Genomic DNA, 21,693 nt, shown 5'->3' on the forward strand with positions numbered 1-21,693 from the left:
GAGGCCGTGGAACAAGGAGAGGGGCGGAGAGTTTTTTTTCCCTTTTTGCAGCACCCGTTGCCACCCACCCTGCTCTTCAGGGTGGTGTGTGTGTGTGTGTGTGTGTGTGTGTGTGTGTGTGTGTGTGTGTGTGTGTTGGGGGGGCAGGGGGAGTCCCGTGCACGGGACACCGGGACCCGCTGGGGCCGTGGCTCTCCACCCGTGCAGCCCCGGCCGTGCCAGCACCTGTTGGACGGCGGGTTGGCGGCCTTGGCCGGCGCGGCCCGGGGCTGCCCCTCCCGCAGCGCCGACCCCCGCCCGCCCTCGGGGCGGCCCTCGGGGCCGCGGCTCAGCCTCCCCCGCTCGGCGCCCGGCTCGGCCCCCGGCCCCCTCCTCCCGCGCGCCGCCGGGCAGGGCTGGGGGTGGAGGGTGTGTGGGGGGGAAGGTGGCGAAGGGGAGGGGACAAGCGGGAGCCTCCCGGCCGACCGGCCTGCTCTCTCCGCCGGGTGCCGAGACGCCGAGCCGCGCCCCGAGGTTTGCACGGAGCCCGCGGCGCGGGGGGAAGGGGCCGGGGGAAGAGCGGGGAGCCCCGCCGCGCCTCCCAGCTGCAGCGTTCGGCCCTCGGCTTGCAGGGGGGCGCCGGGGGGGGGCCGCAGCCCAACAAGGTGAACTTTGCTCGCGGACAGAAAAAAAAAAAAAAGGGGACAAGAACAAAAAACAAAACAAAACAAAAAGACTCCAGCCAGGTGCCGGGGATCGGCGCCCACCGCAGCTCCTCGGGACCCCGGTGCCAGGGGCGCGCGCGGGGCTGGGGCAGCCGGAGACCCCCGGGGAGCCGCCGCAGCGAACCTCCCGTTGTTTCTTCCCCCTCCCCCTCGGGGGTGGGGGTGGGGCGGGGAGCGGGGCGCCCGCCGCGCCGCATCTATTGGCAGCTTTTGTTATTGATCACACCCCGCGGGCCGCCGACTCGGCCGCTGCGGGGCCGGCCGGGCGCGACCCCGGAGTTGGCGCCTCCGTCCTGGCCCCCGAAACTGACAGGTGCTCGCAAGCAACTTGCTGGTGACTCCTTGCCGCTCCCCAGGCTCCCCCGCGTCCCCACCCCCCCGCCCCCCTCTTTCCTCCCTCGCCTTCTTCCCCCCCACCCCCACCACTTCGGCACAGCTCAGGATTTGTTTAAACCTTGGGAAACTGGTTCAGGTCCAGGTTTTGCTTTGATCCTTTTCAAAAAACTGGAGACATAGAAGAGGGCTCTAGGAAAAGTTTTTGGATGGGATTATGTGGAAACTACCCTGCGATTCTCTGCTGCCAGAGCAGGCTCGGCGCTTCCACCCCAGAGCTGCCTTCCCCTGGCGGTGGTGAAAGAGACTCGGGAGTCGCAGCTTGCAAAGTGCCCGCGGTGAGTTGAGCTCTCGCCCCAGTCAGCCAAATGCTCCTCTTCGGGCTTCTCCTGCTGACATCTGCCCTGGCCGGCCAGAGACACGGGACTCAGGCTGAGTCCAACCTAAGTAGTAAATTCCAGTTGTCCAGCAACAAGGAGCAGAACGGTGAGTCTTTCGCCTCCCCCCCTCACCCGCCCCCCGAACGCTCCCCCTGCTCGTTTCTCGCTGCGTGTGTGTGTGTGTGTGTGTGTGTGTGTGCGTGTGTGTGTGTGTGTTAACGTTGGCATTGTGCGTTGGGGTGTGATGTGCACCAGCCCGCGTGGGGATCCAGCGTCTCTCTCGAGCCATGCAAATGCGCGCTGCGTTCATTGGCATGGACTTTTGGAGGTGAAGTGTAGTTTGCAACTTCGGGAGCTGCCGCAAAGCTCCAAGGGGAGAGGCGTGAGTGCCTCTGCCCAGCGCAGCTCCCAGAGAGGCGATTCTGGGAATGATTGGGAACGTCAGTTCAAAACGCACACTTTGCAGGACCTCTCGGAGCCAGAATTAAAAGTTCAAGAACGGCCTCTGGAAAAAAAAAACACACACACACAGACGAATCCCACATGAATGAGTCTTGGCATGTTTGACTTTGCTCGGAGGTTCTATTTTTTTTTTTAATTGGGTAGGGGGTGTTTCAGGAAACGTATCAGCCGCATTAATTGAAGCGCACTCAGTGGAAAGGCTTCAATTAGGCAGTAGATAGGAAACCCAGAGGTCAAGAGGCCTCGTGGACGTTTTTTAGGAGGAATTGAAAAATGTATTTCTCTTGCGCGCTCTCTTTCACTCTCTCTCTCTCTCTCTCTCTCTCTCTCTCTCTCTCTCTCTCTCTCTCTCTCTCTCTAATGTGCCTTTGTATTCTGAAGTCCTTACCTTTCTGGTTGGCGTGTTTTTATATGTGTTGGTGAATGACTGCTATTTTGTGTGTGCTGGAAACGACTTAATCCTGCATAGGAAATGAGAATTACTTTCAGCTTTCAAGTGTACCTGAAATGTTTAGAAAACTCTCAGATGCAAGTTCCCTTGGGCTGGGATTGCAAAGAGCCGGAGAAAGGCTTCTTTCATAAAGCCAGAGCAGCTTCGGGGTGTGTAATTTGCTTAGCCTCTGAACCCCATATGATTTACATCATTCAATTTCTAAACTCCTTTTCTCTTGATCTACCATTATGAAGTCATTTTTGAGAATACTTTGTAAATAGAAATTTTATCCTGCACATGAAACCACAATGTTAATGCAGGCCGTCTAAAATTGGAATATTAAACACCATGTTTACAAGTGGTGGCTCTTAATGTTATTTGAAGAGAAATGTACATGTTTTTACTGCTTTGAATATCATCTATTCCAAATGCAAGAATGCAGTCACTTCGTGAGCCGGGTGAAAGGCACACAGGCAGCATACCTAGCAAATCAGAGTGGTGTGTGCTCTTGTTTTCTGCCCCAGAAAGTTTCTCTTGATGTACTGGGGGGTGTTTCGAAGCTTCAACTTGGAGGGTAAACTCTCGAAGGTGTTCATCTTGAAGAAAGCACCGGACATGCTAGAGTCCAAAAAGGAAAAAAAATCAAAAAAATAAGAACTTCAGGGATTTTTGTAAAGATGATTGACCACGTTTGCCAGCGTCCCTGGTATCACGTTTACCAGCTCGCGTGCTTGCTTCTTGCACTTGGCTAATGTGATTGCGCATGGCACCTGCAGGCAGCTTGAGCTGCTGATCAAAGGGCAGCCTAGGAATCTATCTCTAATCACAGGAGCTGCAGAGGACTGGGGAAAAGTGATCAAAGGAGCTATAGCACCAGCTGTACCCTGGCAGGAAACAGATCAGACCAACCTTTGTTCTTTCTCGTGTAAAATAAATGTCCACTTCGAAATCGGGCTTCTTCCTAGACAAGCTTCTCTGAGAGGACCATGCCTAACATCCTTGGCTTCTGGCTTCTGTTTTGCGCGCGTCCTGTCTCATTGCTCCTACTGTTCTTCTTTTTTATCAGGCCTGTCCTGGCAGCTGTCCTCTTCCTGATTCCCTTGGCAACTTGTGCCTCTCATTGTCCTTTCCTTGTCCAGCTTTCTTGCGAGCCACCTACCATCATCACTTTGTAAAGGGCCCCCAGAGCTCTCATTGGCCACTTAACCAAGTAGAGGTGAGTTCATTAAGCCAGGCGCCATCCCCGCCATCCCCCCGCCACCCCCACACACACACTGTTGCCATCAGAAGCTGGCCATTTCCATTCCTAAGATGCATGGTGCTAAAAATAGCCTGGTTGTTTCCTAATCTGTGGGCAGAAGATTGAGCTATGTTTAGCTCTTGGGAGAGTTGACTACAGGAAGTTGCTGGAAGTAGAGGAACTTACAGCTCACTCACCTTGTAGCTTTTCGCCTGGGGAGAGGAGGAACTGGCCAGCACTAGAGGGCGATAGAGAGCTATTTTCCCCGCACATGCTCAGGTTGATTTTTCCGCTGAGGGGTTCTAAGGTTTGAGGATCCAGGTAGGTGCTCTAGAAGCACCCGCCAGAATGTGAACACATTTCCTCAGCTGTTTCTTTCTCTCCTTTAACATTTTTTAAAAATTCATTTGAAATTTGTTATTCCCATCTGTAGGTTTCTCATTGAGCCAGGATGGAGTTTTGATAGATAATTCTGCAACTACAAACCCTGAGGGTACCATTTCGCAAATGTGATTGGTCCAGATGGTGCGGTGCTTCCTTTAGAGGAAATACGTAGGAAGTAGCCAGTATAAATTGTCAATGTTGTGGCTGTCGAACAAGTTCTCTCTTGCCTCTTTCAACTCTTCTCTCTCTTGAACTATTCATTCCAAAGTTGTGTTGACTCTTATCAAGTCCCCAGTCCTGCTCAGTATCCATACTTACTTGGTGTCTCAGGAAGTGTCATTAATGGAAATTTAGTACTAGAACCACAATTGGTTTCCAAGGATGAGTGTCACTTACCTTATTATTAATCACCAGGTTTTGAATTGATACTATAATGCTGTTGTTGTCACATTACTTTACAGTTACTTTGGTGTTCAGTTTTGTAAGTTGACTCTATTCTTCATTCTTTTTTTTTTCTTTTTGTGTCACACCCGGCGATACACAGGGATTACTCCTGGCTCTGCACTCAGGAATTACCCCTGCTGGTGCTCAGGGTATCATATGGGATGCTGGGAAACGAACCCATGTCGACCGTGTGCAAGGCAAACGCCCTACCCATTGTGCTATCGCTCCAGTCCCCCTATTCTTCATTCGTAACCTGAATTTTAACTCTTAAAGTCTACCCCAGGAATTAAGGGCCTCCAGATTTGATTGAAAGAAGGAGATGAAAATTAAGACTTACATAAGGCTTCTGGTCTCTGCTTTCTGAGCAAGGGCGAAAATACCATTGTGTTTGTTTTAGAGAAGAATTCCTCCCATAAAATGAGTAAGACCTGGAATGATGCTTCTGAATTAGAGCAGAAGAAATCATTTCTATCATATCCATAATGCAATCAACCCCCCACCACTCTTACTTTCTCAGTTGTGCTAAAAGAGTTACCTGTCACAGGTTGTTGAGTGAAAGCCTCATCTACCTTGTCATTCATTGATGGGCAGCTTCAAGTTATATGGAGAGGAAACCTCCTTCTTACCTGTTTTCATTTTCTTTAATCATTTGGGTGTAGATTTGGAATATGCCTTTATAAACTGGCATGACATGTCTGACATCGCTTGGTCTGACATTATATATGTTATTTTCTGTGAGGTCTTTTGTGCAGATGGAGCCATGAATGATGCGTGTCTGAGTAGACTGAGTAGACGTGTCTGGTGTTTGTAGACTTTCCTGTCTCATTTCCCCATGGGAGAGACACCACCTGTGTCCCACCAGACTGCCCATGTCTCTTGTCCATCCTTCTCAAGTGCTTGCTTCCAAGTTCTATTTCATTCACCAGCTCTGAGCTGTTGTCTCAGACTGAGTAAACAGACCCTGATGAGACAAAAGGGACTTTCCTGTGAGTCCCTAAGTTAGAGTGCATGACCTTCGTGACATATATTTTTGTTGTTTATGACCTTTTTAAATAAAACTTCCTCCTAGCTCTCTGCTCTGTTTGAGATCTTTGAGGAAGTGGAAGAAGTAAAGTGTCATTATGTAATGATGAATATTGTTTTTCACAAAAGGTGACGAAAAGCCCCAGTCTGATGTAGGGTAATTTTTTTTTCTCCCTGTTGTTATCTATAATTAATCTGATGTCCTTGAATTGGCCCCCAAAAGGTTATACTAAAGTACACAGTTCTTTAGGAAGCTCCAGAGACAATGAATCATTTGTTAGAGTGTTCTGGAAAGATGCTGGGGTTCTTTCACATTGACTTGGAGGTAAATTTTTTGGATCGAGCTCTCTTGCGTCAACTTCTTAGCTTTGTCCACTCCTGTTTCTTTTTTCTTGTCCCTCTTTTATATGCCTTGATGTCTCATTATTTGAAGCGCATAAGCTCTGTTTTATCTGCAACATGCATACTTGGAGTAGAAGCATCATTCTAATGATAATATGATATGTTAAATAATGAATATTTGAGTCAGCGCATTTGGTACTATTCCCATCCTCATCCCCAACCTCCAACTTTTCCAGGGTGGCCGAATTTTCATCACAGGTTTCTGTTGGTTTCAACCCAAATGGTGGAATCGGAATACAAGTTCTTTCCTACATTTAACTTAATTTAGATGTTTCTAATGGTTTTATTTGCAAAGCATGATACAGAACAAGAGTATCTCTATATAATGCACTGTCATTGTATGGAACTCATTTTAAAAGTGGGCCCTGTGTATTAATTTTCCACACCATTGCCTCTGTGGCTTGTTTTGTTTTGGAATCTCCTTTTCTTGTATTTAAGGACACCTTGAGTGTTTGATTTTTGAAATGGTATTCACCAGTGTTACCAGTTAAACTGAACTATTTGGAGCTGCAAAGGGACCAGTGCAATCTGATTGGTCAGCATGTATCCCCGCACTGATTGTCAGACATGATGACACTTCTAGCTCTAGGTCATTTAGCTCTTCTTGGAGTCTTCTCAACTTGCCTGGCTTGCCCCCTGCCCTGAAGGCCCATGAAATAAGAACTGGGCTTGGTTCCTATAAGCCTCATCCATGAAGTTCTCTCCTATTTCTCGCTTTCTCAACACTTGGAGGGGTGCTGCCTGAGAGATATGCTGGGGAAGGGGAAAATAACACTTGCAAAGGATTTCCAGCCTGGGTTGTTTCTGCTTTTCTGAGAAACACCCACTATCAGCTTTTGGTCACGTGTGCCATTCTTTCTTCTAGATGAATGTCTTTTGCAGTCATTGGATCTAGATCTGCCGTTACCGCATTAAGGTTAACTATTTCCATAGCATTGATACCTCTTGGACAATTTTTCTTGTCAATTTGTTCAATATTTTGTTGGAAGCCAACCCCAACCAGCACCTCCATAAAATGTAAGTTCCTCAAGGGGCTGGACGCTGTCTGCTACTGCCTTGTGAAAGTGTCAGTGGTCAGAATAGCACCCAGAGCAAGGGGTGGGATCTAGCATAGAGCAAGTTTGTTTCATGGTTCTGGATATAGTCCCTTCTCTATAACATTAACTAGAAGGCCATTTTTTTCTTTTTGGGTCACACCTGGAGATGCACAGGGGTTACTCCTGGCTGTACACTCAGGAATTACTCCTGGTGGTGCTGGGGGGACCATATGGGATGCTGGGAATCGAACTCCGGTTGGACGCATGCAAGGCAAACGCCCTACCCACTGTGCTATCGCTCCAGCCCAGCAGGCCATCTTTGAAGATGACTTTTGCTGTCTTGGAACTTTCACATTGTCTGGAATTACACCCAAAGATGATAAACTTGTTTGTTTTGGACTGTCTGGGGTTGGATATGTCACTCAGAATGCTACTTGGGAATATCCGCTAGTATGCCATGTGACCAAGGGAATAGGAACAAAGCAAGTGGATTAGTTGTCCTAGACCTGATGCTAGTTACAAGTCTTACAAAGAGCCAGAGCTGGATCTGCGCTCGGATTCTCTGCAGACAGGGTTGTTGTGTCATTTGGACCGAGGTCTGTTATGGTCTGTTAGGAAGAGTGAGTTTTGAATGCTGGTGTGTCTCCAAGAGCAGCATGCTTGCCTCTTCTGATTTTTGCTTGCGGCTAGCTTCTAACAGTCTAGACAGGAGCAATAAATACTGCGTGCAGAGCGTGAGGACTAGAAGTATCCAGTGAGCCAATCCTCACCAATGTGTGAAGTGTGCCCGAGAGAGCCAAAGGTTCTGTCAAGGTCATTGTTGAGTGCTGCAGTTTTGAACTGTTCTGCTTGTGATGTGTTTCCCGTATGGGGGGAACCAATTAGTCAAACAGAATTCTAGTTTCACAATGCTGCTGCAGGGGGCCAGCGAGCTAGTAGAGAGGTGAAAGATACTTGCCTTGCAGATGGCCAAACCTTCTTTGACCCCAGGACTGTAGACAGTCCCCTAGGGGTAATCACGAAACCTGGAATAAGCCCTGAGCACTGCTGGGTATGGCCCCTAAAGAGAATAAGATAAAGCAGAATTCCAGGACTTTATTCAAAAGCCCCCAAAGGCATCATTATCAGTCTAAAGGGTTGCCTGCTTTGCAGGGTATGAGAGGAAGTGATATTAAAATCCTCCCTTGAACCTAAAATATTGCTTAAGACAATAGGAAGCAAAATCACACCAGATAAAGATGGAAAATAATCTTATGTCGATTGTAATTTTTCTATCAGGATAGAAATCACTTCGGCAAGCAATGCAATATATTTAACAGTAAAAATGGTTACTAGTAACTGTCGGGATATTATTTAAGCTAGCCAGTAGGCCTTAGAATAGTCAATGCTTCTTTTAATATGTGGATTTATTAACAAGGATTTGATTGACATTGGAATGTTGAGCTTCACTATAGAGGGTTTTAAAAAAGTAATTTTGAAAATTTTGGTTAGGAGGCTATATCTGTAGTAAAAGTGCCATAGAAGCGAATAAATGAGTGTTCTTTTTAAGGATTTTATTTTTGAATGTTGTTAATATTTCACTATTGAATAGTGAAATAGATCTTAGCAAAGTTGTTCATGATTAGATTTCAGTCTAATACAGTGTTCCAACACCCATCTCTCCACCAGTGTATGTTTCCTGGCACCAGTGATGAGTGTGTTTTTGAGAACTTTAGAAAGCACAGCCTGTTACTCCTTTGAAATGGATTTAATAAGTAATACTGATTTTTATTTACCTGATAATATATAGAATATTCTATACAGAGCCTCTATTTTCTGCATCCTTAAAAACAAGGGCATCAGAAAATAAATTTAGAACTGTGGACTTGATTGGCATACTCATAATAGATTTCATTGACCTTGTGTGTGTGTGTGAAATTCTTTTTATTTATTTATTTTATTAAAAAATTTATTTATTTTTGCTTTATGGGTCACACCTGGCAATGCACAGAGGTTATCCTGGCCCTGCACTCAGGAATTACTCCTATCAGTGCTCGGGAGACCATATGGGATGCTGGGAATCGCACCTGGGTCGGCCTCCTGCAAGGCAAACGACCTACCTTCTGTACTATTGTTCTAGCCCCTTTGTGAAAATTTTGAATGTGAGAACAAAAGGAACTAAACATTATAAAGACACCACCATACTGATAATGTTTCCCCTGAAATCCATGGACTAAGAATATTTTTGGTGACATTACCTCATTTTGTGTTTGCCTTCTTAAGGACACATTTGAAATGGCGTGTAGACAATTTTATCTCTTATCTGGCTTCCCAGTAGCCTTCATGTGCCACCTTCCTGGCCTCTGGGAGCCTGCAGCCTCAACTCCCAGCAATTGCCTTGTGTCCAAACCAAACCTTACTTGCTCATTTTGCGGTCATGGTTATGGGCTCAACTCCTCTTTTCTTTTCAAACTCTGCTTTCTTTTCTTTACTTATTTTTGGCCCTTGGCATTCCCCCTGTGTAACAATATTCAGGCCAGATAGTTCTCCCTCCAGCGAGGTGTGAATTGGGATTATGTCTGCTTCCTGGAGGCAGAAGCCAGGAGAAGTCGGACTCTTGGAGGGAAGCCAATATCCCCAACTAGCACATGTCACAAGGGTGGAGAGTGCAAGGATGTGCATCCGCCAGGCGACGGTGTACCCTGCTAACTGGTGAGGAATCAGTGAGGGATACCCAGAAGGACGCAGGAAGCCTTGGGGTGCTGGTGGCGTTGGTTGGATGTCCCACAATGCCTGACTGGCTCTCGGGTTCTGTAATGCGTCTTCGTGAGGGTCTATGAAGTGCCGCATTTCTGCTCAGCGCTTGCAGGCAGTGTCTGTATCGCCTTCCCGTGCCCTAGAAGGGAAACACCCGGGTGTCACTGAGTCAGCAGCTTAGCCAAGGTCCCGTAGCCCACAGACATATGGACCGAGGTCCAGAGTCCAAGTCCCGACTCAGACCCACGTGCCTCTTGCAGGGGTTAAACGCTCTCATGTTTTCTCAGAACTTAGCTTCTGCTCAGCAAATATTTAGAAAGCCTCTCGCACGCTGCTGAGATCGGGCCTAAGTGCCAGGTTCACGGAGAACAAGATGCATGTGCTACGCTGGAGAAACCGTTCCAAGCAGGCTGGCAGCTCATTCTTTCAACACCCGGGCTATGAGCTGGCGCTCCGCATGCTCGGGGAAGACCGCGGGGCGGGCTTTCTGTCCCTTCAGAAACGCTTCTTGCAGTCAGTGAACTGTTAATTCCTCCCGGAAAGGAAACACAAGCAGCAAAGTTCCCACGGAGGAGGCGGCCCGTTAAGAAGTGGACAATAGAGGCAGAGGCAGGGGACCGCGTGGCAGATTTGAGGCAGAGGGAAGCCCGTGGTGGGCGATGCCAGGGGACATCAGGGGTCCTGCTGAGCATGAGCGGAAGTAGCACAAACCCAGAGTCTGTCTGCAGATGGCCTGATGCGTTTGCACTGGCTCCATCCAGCCATGCAGTGAACCCACAGCAAGAGGGGAACGTCCCCATGCCAGCTTTAGTGCCAACAACCAGGCTCTGCTTTGGGTAGTGCGGTGCACAAGCATGCAGTTCGAAATCTTCCCTGCTGATCCTCGGCCCTGCGGGGGAGTTTCGAGCTGGTTAGAAGAGCAGGCTCAGGTCAGCTCTGCCTGTGTCCACACTGCTCCCTCACGTGATGGAAGAGGTGGTTTCGCACTTCATTCACAAAACGGATGGCATGCAGAATGAGGCTAGGTTGAGGGCTCCAGGGACAGTGATAAAAAGGAGACAGCTCGCCTCGCATTGAATTCGGTTCAGGAATTTCCCATTGGCAGAGAAGCCAAGAAAAGCACCTTCCCAAGTTTAAGGGAAATTCACGCCTGCATCCAGCAACAGTATCTTCAGTCTTGCAAGGCTCCTTCTGCTCCCAGCCTTCCTTTGTAGGTCTCTGGTATTTGAGGATTGGAAAATGAATGAGTTCTCTTGAGGGCTGGGGGCGGTGGCAGGGGGATGTGTGAGCTAGCTACCATGCTGAGTTTTTTGAAGCTGTGCTATTTGCATTCTAGGAAAGCCTTGTTCCTGAGCAGCTACTATTTTAGGCTTTGGGTATTTGCAAGATGGAGATAGATTCCCAGCTCAAATACACCCAGCTGGCTTCTGCACCTGCCTTTTGAGTCACTCCACAGATCAGAAACTCTAAACAACAGAAGCCGGACTTCCACGGGGGACTTAACTTATGTTGTTTCTAGTGGTTATTTTCTCTGGGTATTTAGAAGGACATCTGTCTAGGAAAGAACCATAGTATTTATCTTTTTTTTTTTTTCTCTCCTTCCCCCAAAGGAATAAATCACAGCCCATTTTGCATACTGCCACACACATTCATAGTCTGAGGTGATTAGATATGCAAATTGGGAGTCATTAAAGCATTATCATTTCTTTTTCTCCGGCAGCAGGCAATGTTTAAAATCAGTGTACTCCGAAGAATCACTTGCTGAAAATGGGATTGATATGTGAACAAATGAGAAGAAAGAAGTACCAGTTCCTTCCTAGACATTTCTTACTGGGTTTTGGAAAAAACTAATAAGGGAAGGGAGGCTGGAGTGGAGTCTGGGTGTCTGGGAGCCTGGGCCACTGAAGTGTCCCTTTCTGATTTGCAGTTCCTGTAAACCTCAGACTTGGGGACAGCAAGACCGGAGCATTTTAAGCACAGGAATACTCAGTCACTTTCAGCGTTTTCAAATAGCTTTATGGAAAGATGAATATACTAAGGACTTTCTTACTAGAGTGAAATTTGCCATGAGATTTCCATTCCTGGGACAGATATGTCAGCAGTAAAAAAAAAAAAGAAAGAAAAAAGTGGGAGAAGGTTAATATGAAAAGCAGGGATTCAGAACACCACATTTTGAGATAGGGTTGGCTGGAGGAAAAGTTCTCCTGAGCTGAGAGTAAGTTGTAGGTAGTCCAAGTGTCCCCAGAGCCTGTCTACTGAACAAACGCCCTCCCGACCTCCCACCCCCTCCTCCCCGTAACTGCAATTTGTTACTGACTTTCCTTATCCTTTGCCTCCTAAAGTAGACTCATTACTGGGGTTTCTGTGAAAATGAATCGCCTCTATGTTTTCTGAGACTAGACTTCCTAACATGTTAGGGTCATTATGCTTTCAGGGGCACTTTTATATGAGTCATTGATAAAGCTGATGAGTTCAGCTGCATTTTTTCTTTGTGTTCGGCACAAATGGCTATTTCTAGAAAAATCAGCCATTGTAAAATAGCAGGTGCTTGCAAGGTCAGAATCTCACCTGGGTATTGAGAAACAGAGAGACTCTAGATAACCCTGAGATAGATTCAAGCCCTTGAAAGAGTGGTTTTGAGCTTTGTTTTCTTGAAAATGTTAGCAGGTTTGAACTTTAGAGGCATGGTTAAGAAAGTAAGATTAGGGATTAAATAATCTGTGTTTATTTAAAATTTTTAAAAAGGGGTTTTCTTCTTGGTAGAGAATATATCTTTAATCTGTACATAACTTTTAATAGGCATCAGTTGGGCACCCTATTAAACTAACTGCTTTAAAATGGTTTCCTTTTAGAAGGAACATTTATATCCTAGGAAATCAATTAGAGTGTCTGGATTTCACATTTCCCTTGCAGTCTTCATTTGCAGTCATTTCTGAATGACCAACCTACCATAACAAAACACTCAGAGGTGCAAATCTTCTGGAAGAAGTGCAAATGCCACACTTTTCCTTGGAAAAATGGAAAAATGGGACTAATTTAATATATCTACCGAAACATTAAAACTGCATAAAGCACAGGAAATAGTTTTGGTGTGTGGGAATGTGTGGTGTTTCCAAACTACAAACATTGTTTTGAAAATTTCCCCGGTAGTGGTGAATTATATGAGACCACGTCCATCTAAGGAGAGCTTGTTTTACTGGCTTGTGGTTCTGGGGCTCATTCAAACACTCTTAAACAAAATAAAGGGAATGGATGTAATAACTTCTTTATGGAAAGGCCATAAAAAGGTACAGGGCCATGTAAACAAATTGGGTCATTTACTAGATGGTTAAGTGATAGATTTGCAGTCCAAATTCAGGGGTGCACATTATGTTTTATAGTATTTGATCATGTTTGATCTTGAAAACCGAACACCAGGTTTTGTGTTTGTTTATTTGTTTGTTATTCTTTAGTGTCAGGAAACTTGTTGTTATTATTGCATACCACAGCTTGAAAATGTACTTAAACTCAGGTTTGTTCAACTTCGGAAAATGACTGGAAATCCATGTGTGAAAAGTTGAATTGACCTGATTTTAGGTAGCCCTGGGTTCTGTTCAAGAAAAATAAGATGATTGAAATTGAAATTTTCCTTCTGGGCTCAGACATGTCTAAACTAATTGTAGAATAATTGTTTTGGATTACAAGAGTAGACTCATAACTACAACTGTGAAAAGTAGAAATCCACATCAGTTATGATTTACTGTGACGGTAGCCCTGCCAGTCTTGTAATAAAACCGCTATTATAACCAACCTACTGTGACATTCATTTGTCTTACTCGAGGTCCAGGTAGAAGGTCCTCTCTCAAGTTGTCTGACTTTGGAAAGCCACTTTATTGCATTAGACTATTAATTTACTTCCTCTGAAAATGGTATAAGGGTTATGCCAGCATGGCCCCATGGGGGGGTGAGTGAGTGGGAATATTAGAATGTGTGGCCTTCCCGTTGGGGTTGATGAGTGGTGGCAATGGCAGCCAGGAATAAATTTGGAAATTGAAGTGAAGAAAGGAAACGAAATAATTTCAATGTTGATACCATAACATTGATTCATTCTCTAACTGCTCGCAATGAGGGCTGGCTCCCTTGGCCCTAAAGGAAGTGGATTGTGTAAGAACCGCTCAGTAAAAATCAATGAGCCTTTCTAAGTTTTAAAAACTGATGGCATCATACCATATTGGCAACTTTTAAGTGTTACTGCTGGAAGTTTGGCAGCGGAAATAGCTGCTCCAGCTCCACCAGCCTAAAAAACAACGGACAATGGTGGATATTATAAGTTACACATTCTGTGTAATGTGTGAGTTACTATTCCACCTCCCCTCCATTTTTTTTTTCTTAATGAGTAACTTAGGGCTTGATGGCCTTAAGTCTAAGAAAACTTCGAGATCTGTCTAATTTATATTGCCGTCTCTGTGATTTGGAAACCAATTCATCTCATTCTGCTTTAGTTCCCTATTGATGTCTCTTGTCTAGCACAATTGTATACTACCTAAATAAAAATTGAAGATGTAGAAAGTGTATACCACTGAGCTAGCCCAGGACTTGCACTTAACACTGAGACATTGTCGAAGTAGGATTAGTTGTTGCCTTCGGGTAGTTAATAATGCAGTGAGGAACTGAGATTTATTGCTGATGGTCATCCAGCCTGCAGTAGAGTGAGTTCTAGGAAAAAGTCAATGAAAGGCTAGATTATTTATAGCAGAGCACTTGGAGAACTTGTTAGGGAAGATGTTCATTTTGAACAAAGGCACCTGAAAGATGAACAGCACCTAAACCCGTAGATTAAGTGTATGATGGAGTAGGTTTGGAAGATTAGACACAGGTGAGCAGAGCACGGTGGGAATTGAGGCAGTCTAATGGATAGATCGTCGGGAGTGGGGATAATAGACCCAGTAGGCCAATTATTAATGATAGGACACTCAAAGGGGAAGCACAGAGTGACTCTTCTTATGAATGCTATTATTGGCCCCTTTTAGCCTGACTATTCAGGCAGGGGAATTATGAATCAGATCTTGCTCCTTGTGGTGTAGAGAATCAACATTGCTGAAAAAGTGAAGAAATAAGTTGAAGCACAAGGAAATCATACATTTGTGGCCTCGCATCATGAAGAAAAGGCAACGAGGAAAAGGAAGGAAAATTAGAAAAAAAGAGAGAAGGGTATTTGTGTGTGTATGTGTATATGAGAGAGAGAGAGTGAGAGAGAGAGGGAGAGAGAGAGACTGACAGACCAACAGAGAGGGAGAGAGGGATTGAGAGATATAGATACAGAGCAGATCACTGAGAAGACCCTGAGAAAGGTGATTTAAGACAGAGGAAGGTGCCAGAACAGGAATCAACAGTCAAGGAAATTGGTCACCAGTATACAATGCAGCACAGACTAAAGAAAATGAGGACCGTGACCATGGAACAACAGCCTGTGAGTTTCAACATTGTCAAAACCCCAAAGAAAAAGAGCCCCCCTGTGGAATAAGGAATATAGAATACAAGAAAACATGGTAAGGAAATAAAGTCAAGAAATTGCACATCAAGGATCTAATACCTTTATGATCCAGAAATAGAGGCATTAATGTGTTTGCAGAATGGAGAGAGAGAGAAAGAAGGAAAGAAACGTGTTTACAGGATTTGGGGGAGATCCAGAGGACAGGAAAGGTGTAAATATGTAGTGGGTGGTAAGATTTTGGGCCCGGAAAGTTCTGGTAGAGTTGCAGATGAGATGACATCTAGCTGTTGCAGTAAGAACTGAGCAGAGCTGGTGAAGAAGTAGGTAGTGAGTAAGTTGGTTGTGGGGCGGGGTGACCTGGGAGAGGATATATGACAAAGTGCCGAAGAAGAGAAGACACAGTAACAGTTTGAGCCAAGACTCTGCTTGAGCAGGAGAGCTGGGCAGTCCCCAGGAATCCTGACTGGATTCCAAAGGTGGAGACTGACACAATAAAGAACAAAACAGGGTTTGGGCTTGGTTTGTGCGTCTCCAGCAGTATTTGGTAAAGTGACCATCTGTGAACTACTGGAGCCTCTTGTACCCATTGGGACCTTTTTGTGTGTGTGGTTTGATAGATTTCTTGGGGTGAGGGGATCATGGAGAGAGGCTTTTTTTTCTAAAGGGGAACAGCAGGTGCCAAAAATTTTGAGAATTTCTGACCAAGGGATAATAAAATGCTAATTGTTGAGATATGGAAATGGATGGCGTGTAAGCAGGTACGGGATGGAGGGCAGTAGGTTTGGAGAGGGGATGGAGGGGAAAGAGGGGAAATGCATTATGAAAGTGCAAAGTCAGACTTAGCAAGGACTTTTACCCTGCATGTTTCTAAAATGTGGAAGAAATTTTTTTTAAATATATGGAAATTCAAACAGAATGGCCACTGTATCTTTCTAGTGCTGCTCTCTTTTAAAGAATGTTTTCAGAAATCATCCAAGGTAGAAAAGTCATTGCAGACATCTGAGTTTTCTATCAGGGAAGCTCTTACCAACTTTTGTAAGCCCTACAGGATTTTTTTTCTCTATTTATGCGTTCAAGTTTTTGCAGTTATTTTCTCAGGAGAAAAATATAACTCAGCTGGCATGGTGCGCCCTCTCCAAAAAGGGACAATTTCTATGTAGTTACCATTTGCTCCTTCTGTGGGGACTCTTTCATGTCCCTGTAATCATTGGCAATAACAAATACATGAAACTTCTTTGCTGAATAACCAGGCCCTTTGGGGTGTGATAAAATGCCATTTTATTTTTGTTGATCCTGAGCAGGGGAAACCTTGCTTTTTACTGTTGAATATTCCTACACCACTGTGGCCATTTTAACTCATTCTTGAGAGAGATTTCTAAAGTAACTTCATATATAAACACTGATTAAACAGACCTGTCCAGTCTTTTGGGATAATTAAAACTCCTTGGACTTCCTTCCCTCCCCTGACTTTATTCTGAGTGGGACCCTAATGGAAAGGGAGGTGGGGACTAGCAGGCAGGAGCTCTGACAGTCTTAGGAATTCAACATTCATGAAACATCTTATGGCATTTTGCTTAAAAGCATGCTGTTATTTTGCAGTCTTGGTGCCTGTTCTGCTAACACCCCATTTTTTTACCATGTTCATTGTTTATTTTTTTTTTAATTGAAACACCATGTGGAAAGTTACAAAGCTCTCAGGTTTAAGTCTCAGTTATACAATGCTCAAACACACATCCCTTCACCAGTGCACATATTCCACCACCAAGAACCACAGTAAACCTCCCCGTCAACCCCCCACCTCCCCAGCCCCCACCCCACCTGTGTAACTGATAAATTTCACTTTACTTTCACTTTACTTTGATTACATTCAATATTTCAATAAAATACTCACTATTATTGTTTGGAGTTTCTCCCCCCAAAGTCGGACCGGCTGAAAGGGAAGCATTTGATAATTTGTTTTCCATTGCTGAGAATGAAGAGATATGAGGTCCAGCAGCCGCAATAGTGGCCACACAGTTTTGGGTTTCTGTATTTTAGTATTTTTGTAACTAAGTACAGAGAAATTTCTGCCAGAAATTGCATCATTGCAAGCTCGTACATCTCAGCTACTTTATATTCCACATATGAGTGCAATCTTTTTATGTCTACCGAGACCCCATTTTAACTCCCAGGCAATGCATGTGTTTAGAGAGCTCCCTACTTATTTTTATTGGGGTTGCTTTTGCAGTACTAAATCTGAAAATGCAACTGAAAACTGTGTTTACTCTGCCCGAACCTCACTTGTCCTCCCCAGTGTGGAATTTATATTATGTAGTAAATAATCCACCAATTATTGTCAAACTAATGAATGAATATTAGCATTTCTGTCTATTAGTAATACTCTTTGTACTTGTAATTTCTGCATCTAAGCTGTGGGAAAAGTGTCCTTATTATCCTCTCTGTATCCTGGGATTCTCCCCTGCCCTCTCAATGTCAGTGAACTGCACATAGCTATTGGATGTGCAGTTCATATTTTCTCCCTCTATCAAGTTCTGTTGAAGCTTAGATTAGTGCTGCTCGGATTTAATGCACCACAGATCATTTGGGGATCTTATTCAATAGCAGGCTCTGATTGTGTAGGTCTGGGTAGGGCCAGAGAGTTTGCTTCTTAGCAAGACCCCAGGTGGTAGTGATGCTTTGGAACTGAAGAAAAAACTGAGTAATAAGGATCCATTGTGGTGTTTCCAAAGTCCACTGTGGTAACTCCTCCGTCTTCCCAGGGGAAAGGTTACACATAGCTGGTCTCTGCTCCTGCCCTGCTGTGGCTCTTACAATGGCTTTAGCCTAGAAGTCATTTCAGTCCAAAGCATTACTTGCTTCGTGTCCTAGTTACTGGTATGTCCTGAAAAAAGACAGTGCGGTACCGAATGCAGTGCTCATGGTTGACAGTTGGTGGGAAATTAAACAGGATAATTGTAAAGGACAGAGCGGTAGGGACAAGAACACCTGTTTGAAGGCATTTGCCTTGGGTAAGCTGCTGGCAACGTGATGAGCAAACATTCTCCTTACTCTGCTTTCTCAAAGATTACATGAATCCAAGTCTCAATCTGACTCCTGCCCCCTTCCCAAATCCTTCCTGTTTCTCTCAGCCTGGCATGTGACCTTCTCGGAATCCCTCGAATATTGCATAATTTGCCACTTTTTATCTTCGATGCTGATTATATGGGTGTCTTAACACCCATCCTTTTCAATAGCCGGAGACTGGAACACTGAGTCATCTTTAGCTTTGTGCTCTGATGGATAGGACTTGAAGTGAAGTGAAAGTGGTCCACTGAGATTCTCCACAGCCAATTCTGGGGTCTTGCTGGCATCTGCTCTAATAGGTCATTGCTGATAGGTTCTGGAGAAGTCATCTGCTTTATTTCACAATCCAGGAATACAAGTCGTGTCTGGCTTCATTTTGAGGAACTAAAAGGGGATATATTGGAGGGCCTCTTAAATCTTTCTGCTTAGACTGAGTAAAATGAATGTACAAAGAACCTTATAGGCAAAATTATAATGATGACTGATTAGAAAGCTATTTCCTCAACTAGAAATGTATCATTTCCAGGAACAAATGTTTTTAAACAGAGAACTTAATGTTTATAATAATCAATTTATTTTATAAAAACATGGCTATCAAATACTATTATAGTAACTAACCTGTATTTGTTTTCATTAATTTATATTCCTTTCAATTACATAGACATATTTTTGTCTTCTTCCTTCCTTCCTTCCTTCCTTCCTTCCTTCCTTTCTTTCTTTCTTTCTTTCTTTCTTTCTTTCTTTCTTTCTTTCTTTCTTTCTTTCTTTCTTTCTTTCTTTCTTTCTGTTTTCTCTTTCTTTCTTTCTTTCTTTCTTTCTTTTCTTTTTTCTCTTTTGTTCTTTTTCATTCATTCCTTTTCTTCCTTTCTTTTCTGTTTTGAGAGTGACAACTCTGATTTATTTTTTTCTTTGGAAGGCAAAATCTTGAAAAAGTCACTTTTTAAAAAGAAAGTGTTTCAGAGGAGGTATTTTTTTTTTCTTGGAAATAAAGTTCATTTTCTCAGCTCTGATCATGTGAGATTATGGGCAAGTAGTCCTTAGTTCTGGCATGTGGACAAAACAGAAGCAGACCCTGGAGAAAGAGAGTTCAAAATTCATGGCAGTAAGCACATGCTCAGTATGCCAATATTTATGGTGTCATGAGAAAATTAAAACCATACCCTCTGCTATTTACATAAGTTCGGTACCCAGACTACACAAATGCATGATCTTGTTTCTCAGTAAATTTAAGGCAATTCAAAATATCTGAAGTCTTAGACACCATGCTATTTATTTTCCTATTTATTTTATTGCTCTCTATGAGAAAGCAGGAATTATTTCACATAGATATTGAAATCAGCCAGAACTACATTTATCTTTAGCAAGGGAAGAGTCTGGATTTGTTTGCTTTCATATGTGATGTATTCAGGGAATTGTGTCTTGGAATTCTTAGTTCCTGTGCTGGAGGAAGTGAAATGGATTGCTTCCTGATAATGTGCATGATTGCTTCTTAGAAAGATGAGTATTCCCCACTCTTTGACATCTACTGTTTTAGTCTTGTTAGAACAGCTGGTTTTTCCAATTTAGAATGAAGACATGCAGAGAGTCCATATTTTGGAGAAGAAGATAGAACTGCATTTCTTTCATGTTAATTTTATGAGTATTGCTACTCAGTAAAATTTTAAGAATAGTAGTATTCCAGAATTGTTTCGAGTGTATTTTATTCTTTTATACAGAACAAGAACTTTAGTCATTTAAATGGCAGTAACATTAGTATGACTCTATACTGCAATGGAAGTGTCAAAGATAAAAATGAATTTTCATTGTTGTTACAGGAGATATATTTTGTGTTTTTTTCTTTGGTGGGGGAGGAGACATAGGGCTTATTCCTTGCTCTGCATTCAGGAATCATTCCTGGTAGGCTACGGGGGTCAAGGACTTGGGGTCATATGTGATGCTGGTTTTGAACCCTGGTCAACCTCATGCAAGGCCCTACATGCTGTACTGTGGAGGTAGACACTGTATGTCACATTTGCTGGAGAATATATCATTTACATACCAACACATTCTTCTTAAAAATCTTTTCTGATGCATTCTAATGATCGTCTTGAATTTCCTAGATTTCTTTAGACACCTTCCATTATTCTCTGAGACTTTATAGTCTAGAAAACAATCTGGACAAGAACCAGATTTGGCAAGACACCATGGAATCGATTGGCCCTTTGGATGTTTGGGAGATGGTTCTGTCATTCAGTGTCAACTGAAAGCTTTCTCAACAGGCCAGTAGGGTTGAGAATCATTTGTGCTGCAGTGGGGCCTTCTCATTAAGAGGATAAAAGAGGTTCTGGGAGTAACTTCCGTGTGAGTAAATGAAACTTGACTGTGTAAATCCTTCTTATGCCACGGGATAGAGTCCAAGATATTTAAGCACTTATTTTATTTTTTGAGTTCTGTAATTTAAACATGTCCTCAGGCTCTTTTCTGGTACTTCAAATATTTATTATTAAGATTTTCTTGGGTCTTTCCTTAAAAAGGCAAAACTCGGCATGCTTTTTGTTATAAATAATTGTCCTAAACATAGACAAAACAGAAAACAATCTTTTCCTCCCCATTTTTTTTCCTGACCAATTATTCACTTGTTTAATGAAAGCACCAGGGTTTTCATTTTTATTTTTTATTGTGTCACATCCAGCAGTGCTCTGGGTCCTTGCAGAAGTGCCTAGAGAGCTGTGTAGTTTTTGTGATCAAGCCCTGGGCTTGTTTTGGGGTCTGTGTGTGTGTGTGTATTTGTGTGTGACACCCAGCTGTACTCAGTACTTATTCCTGACTCTGTGCTCAGGGACTCAGGGAACATTATATGTTACTGGGGATCAAACCCAAGCCTACTGATGTGCAAAAGCAATTGTTCTATTGGCTGAACTATCTCTTTGGCTACACCAGCATTTTTAAATGATTGCATACTTTTCACTGATTTTTCTGGCTTAAACAAAACAACCAAACATTGTATTTATTGATCTAGATCACAGGGTCATTTAGATTCTATGCATATTCATAAAATATGCATTGGAAATTTCTTTGGATGGTTGTAGTTTAGAAGATTTTTGCAGTCCATTAATAGATCAATTTATTGGATACTTAGTATTTGGTATCTTTTTCATCAAGAGATGTCTTAAAATTTAGACAGAATTTACTTATGCTATTTACATTCTTGTCTCATTGCAAAATTAATTTTTCCAAATTCTGTTTTGGTGTGACTTAGGTCACATCTATTTGGACACGGAATAAATGCCATGTTAAAGAATTAGTCACATCTTAAAATATGAATAGATCTTCAATGCTGTCAGAGTCAAGTCATAGAAAATTATAAAAGTTGTACTCAAAGAATTCTATCTTGGGATGGAGCGATAGCACAGCGGGTAGGGCGTTTGCCATGCATGCGGCCAACCCGGGTTCTAATCCCAGCATCCCATATGTTCCCCTGAGCACCGCCAGGCGTAATTCCTGAGTGAAGAGCCAGAAGTAACCCCTGTGCATCGCCAGGTGTGACCCAAAAACAAAACAAAAAAAAAATTCTTTTTTTTTTTTTTTTTTTTTAATTTT

General features: G+C 43.6%; 1 protein-coding gene across 1 annotated transcript in view; it reads left to right on the plus strand.

Annotated features, from left to right (window-relative positions):
• Positions 1–445: 445 nt before the first annotated feature.
• PDGFC (platelet derived growth factor C) overlaps positions 446–21,693 on the plus strand; it is a 226,109-nt gene continuing 204,861 nt past the window's right edge. Inside the window, exons 1-2 of the mRNA XM_055144566.1 lie at positions 446–513; positions 1,289–1,523. Coding sequence (XP_055000541.1) covers positions 1,406–1,523 — 118 coding nt within the window. The 5' untranslated portion in view covers positions 446–513; positions 1,289–1,405. The remainder of the gene's footprint in view (positions 514–1,288; positions 1,524–21,693) is intronic.

Source organism: Sorex araneus, chromosome 7 (assembly GCF_027595985.1).
Source record: "Sorex araneus isolate mSorAra2 chromosome 7, mSorAra2.pri, whole genome shotgun sequence".
Taxonomy (NCBI): Eukaryota; Metazoa; Chordata; class Mammalia; order Eulipotyphla; family Soricidae; genus Sorex; species Sorex araneus.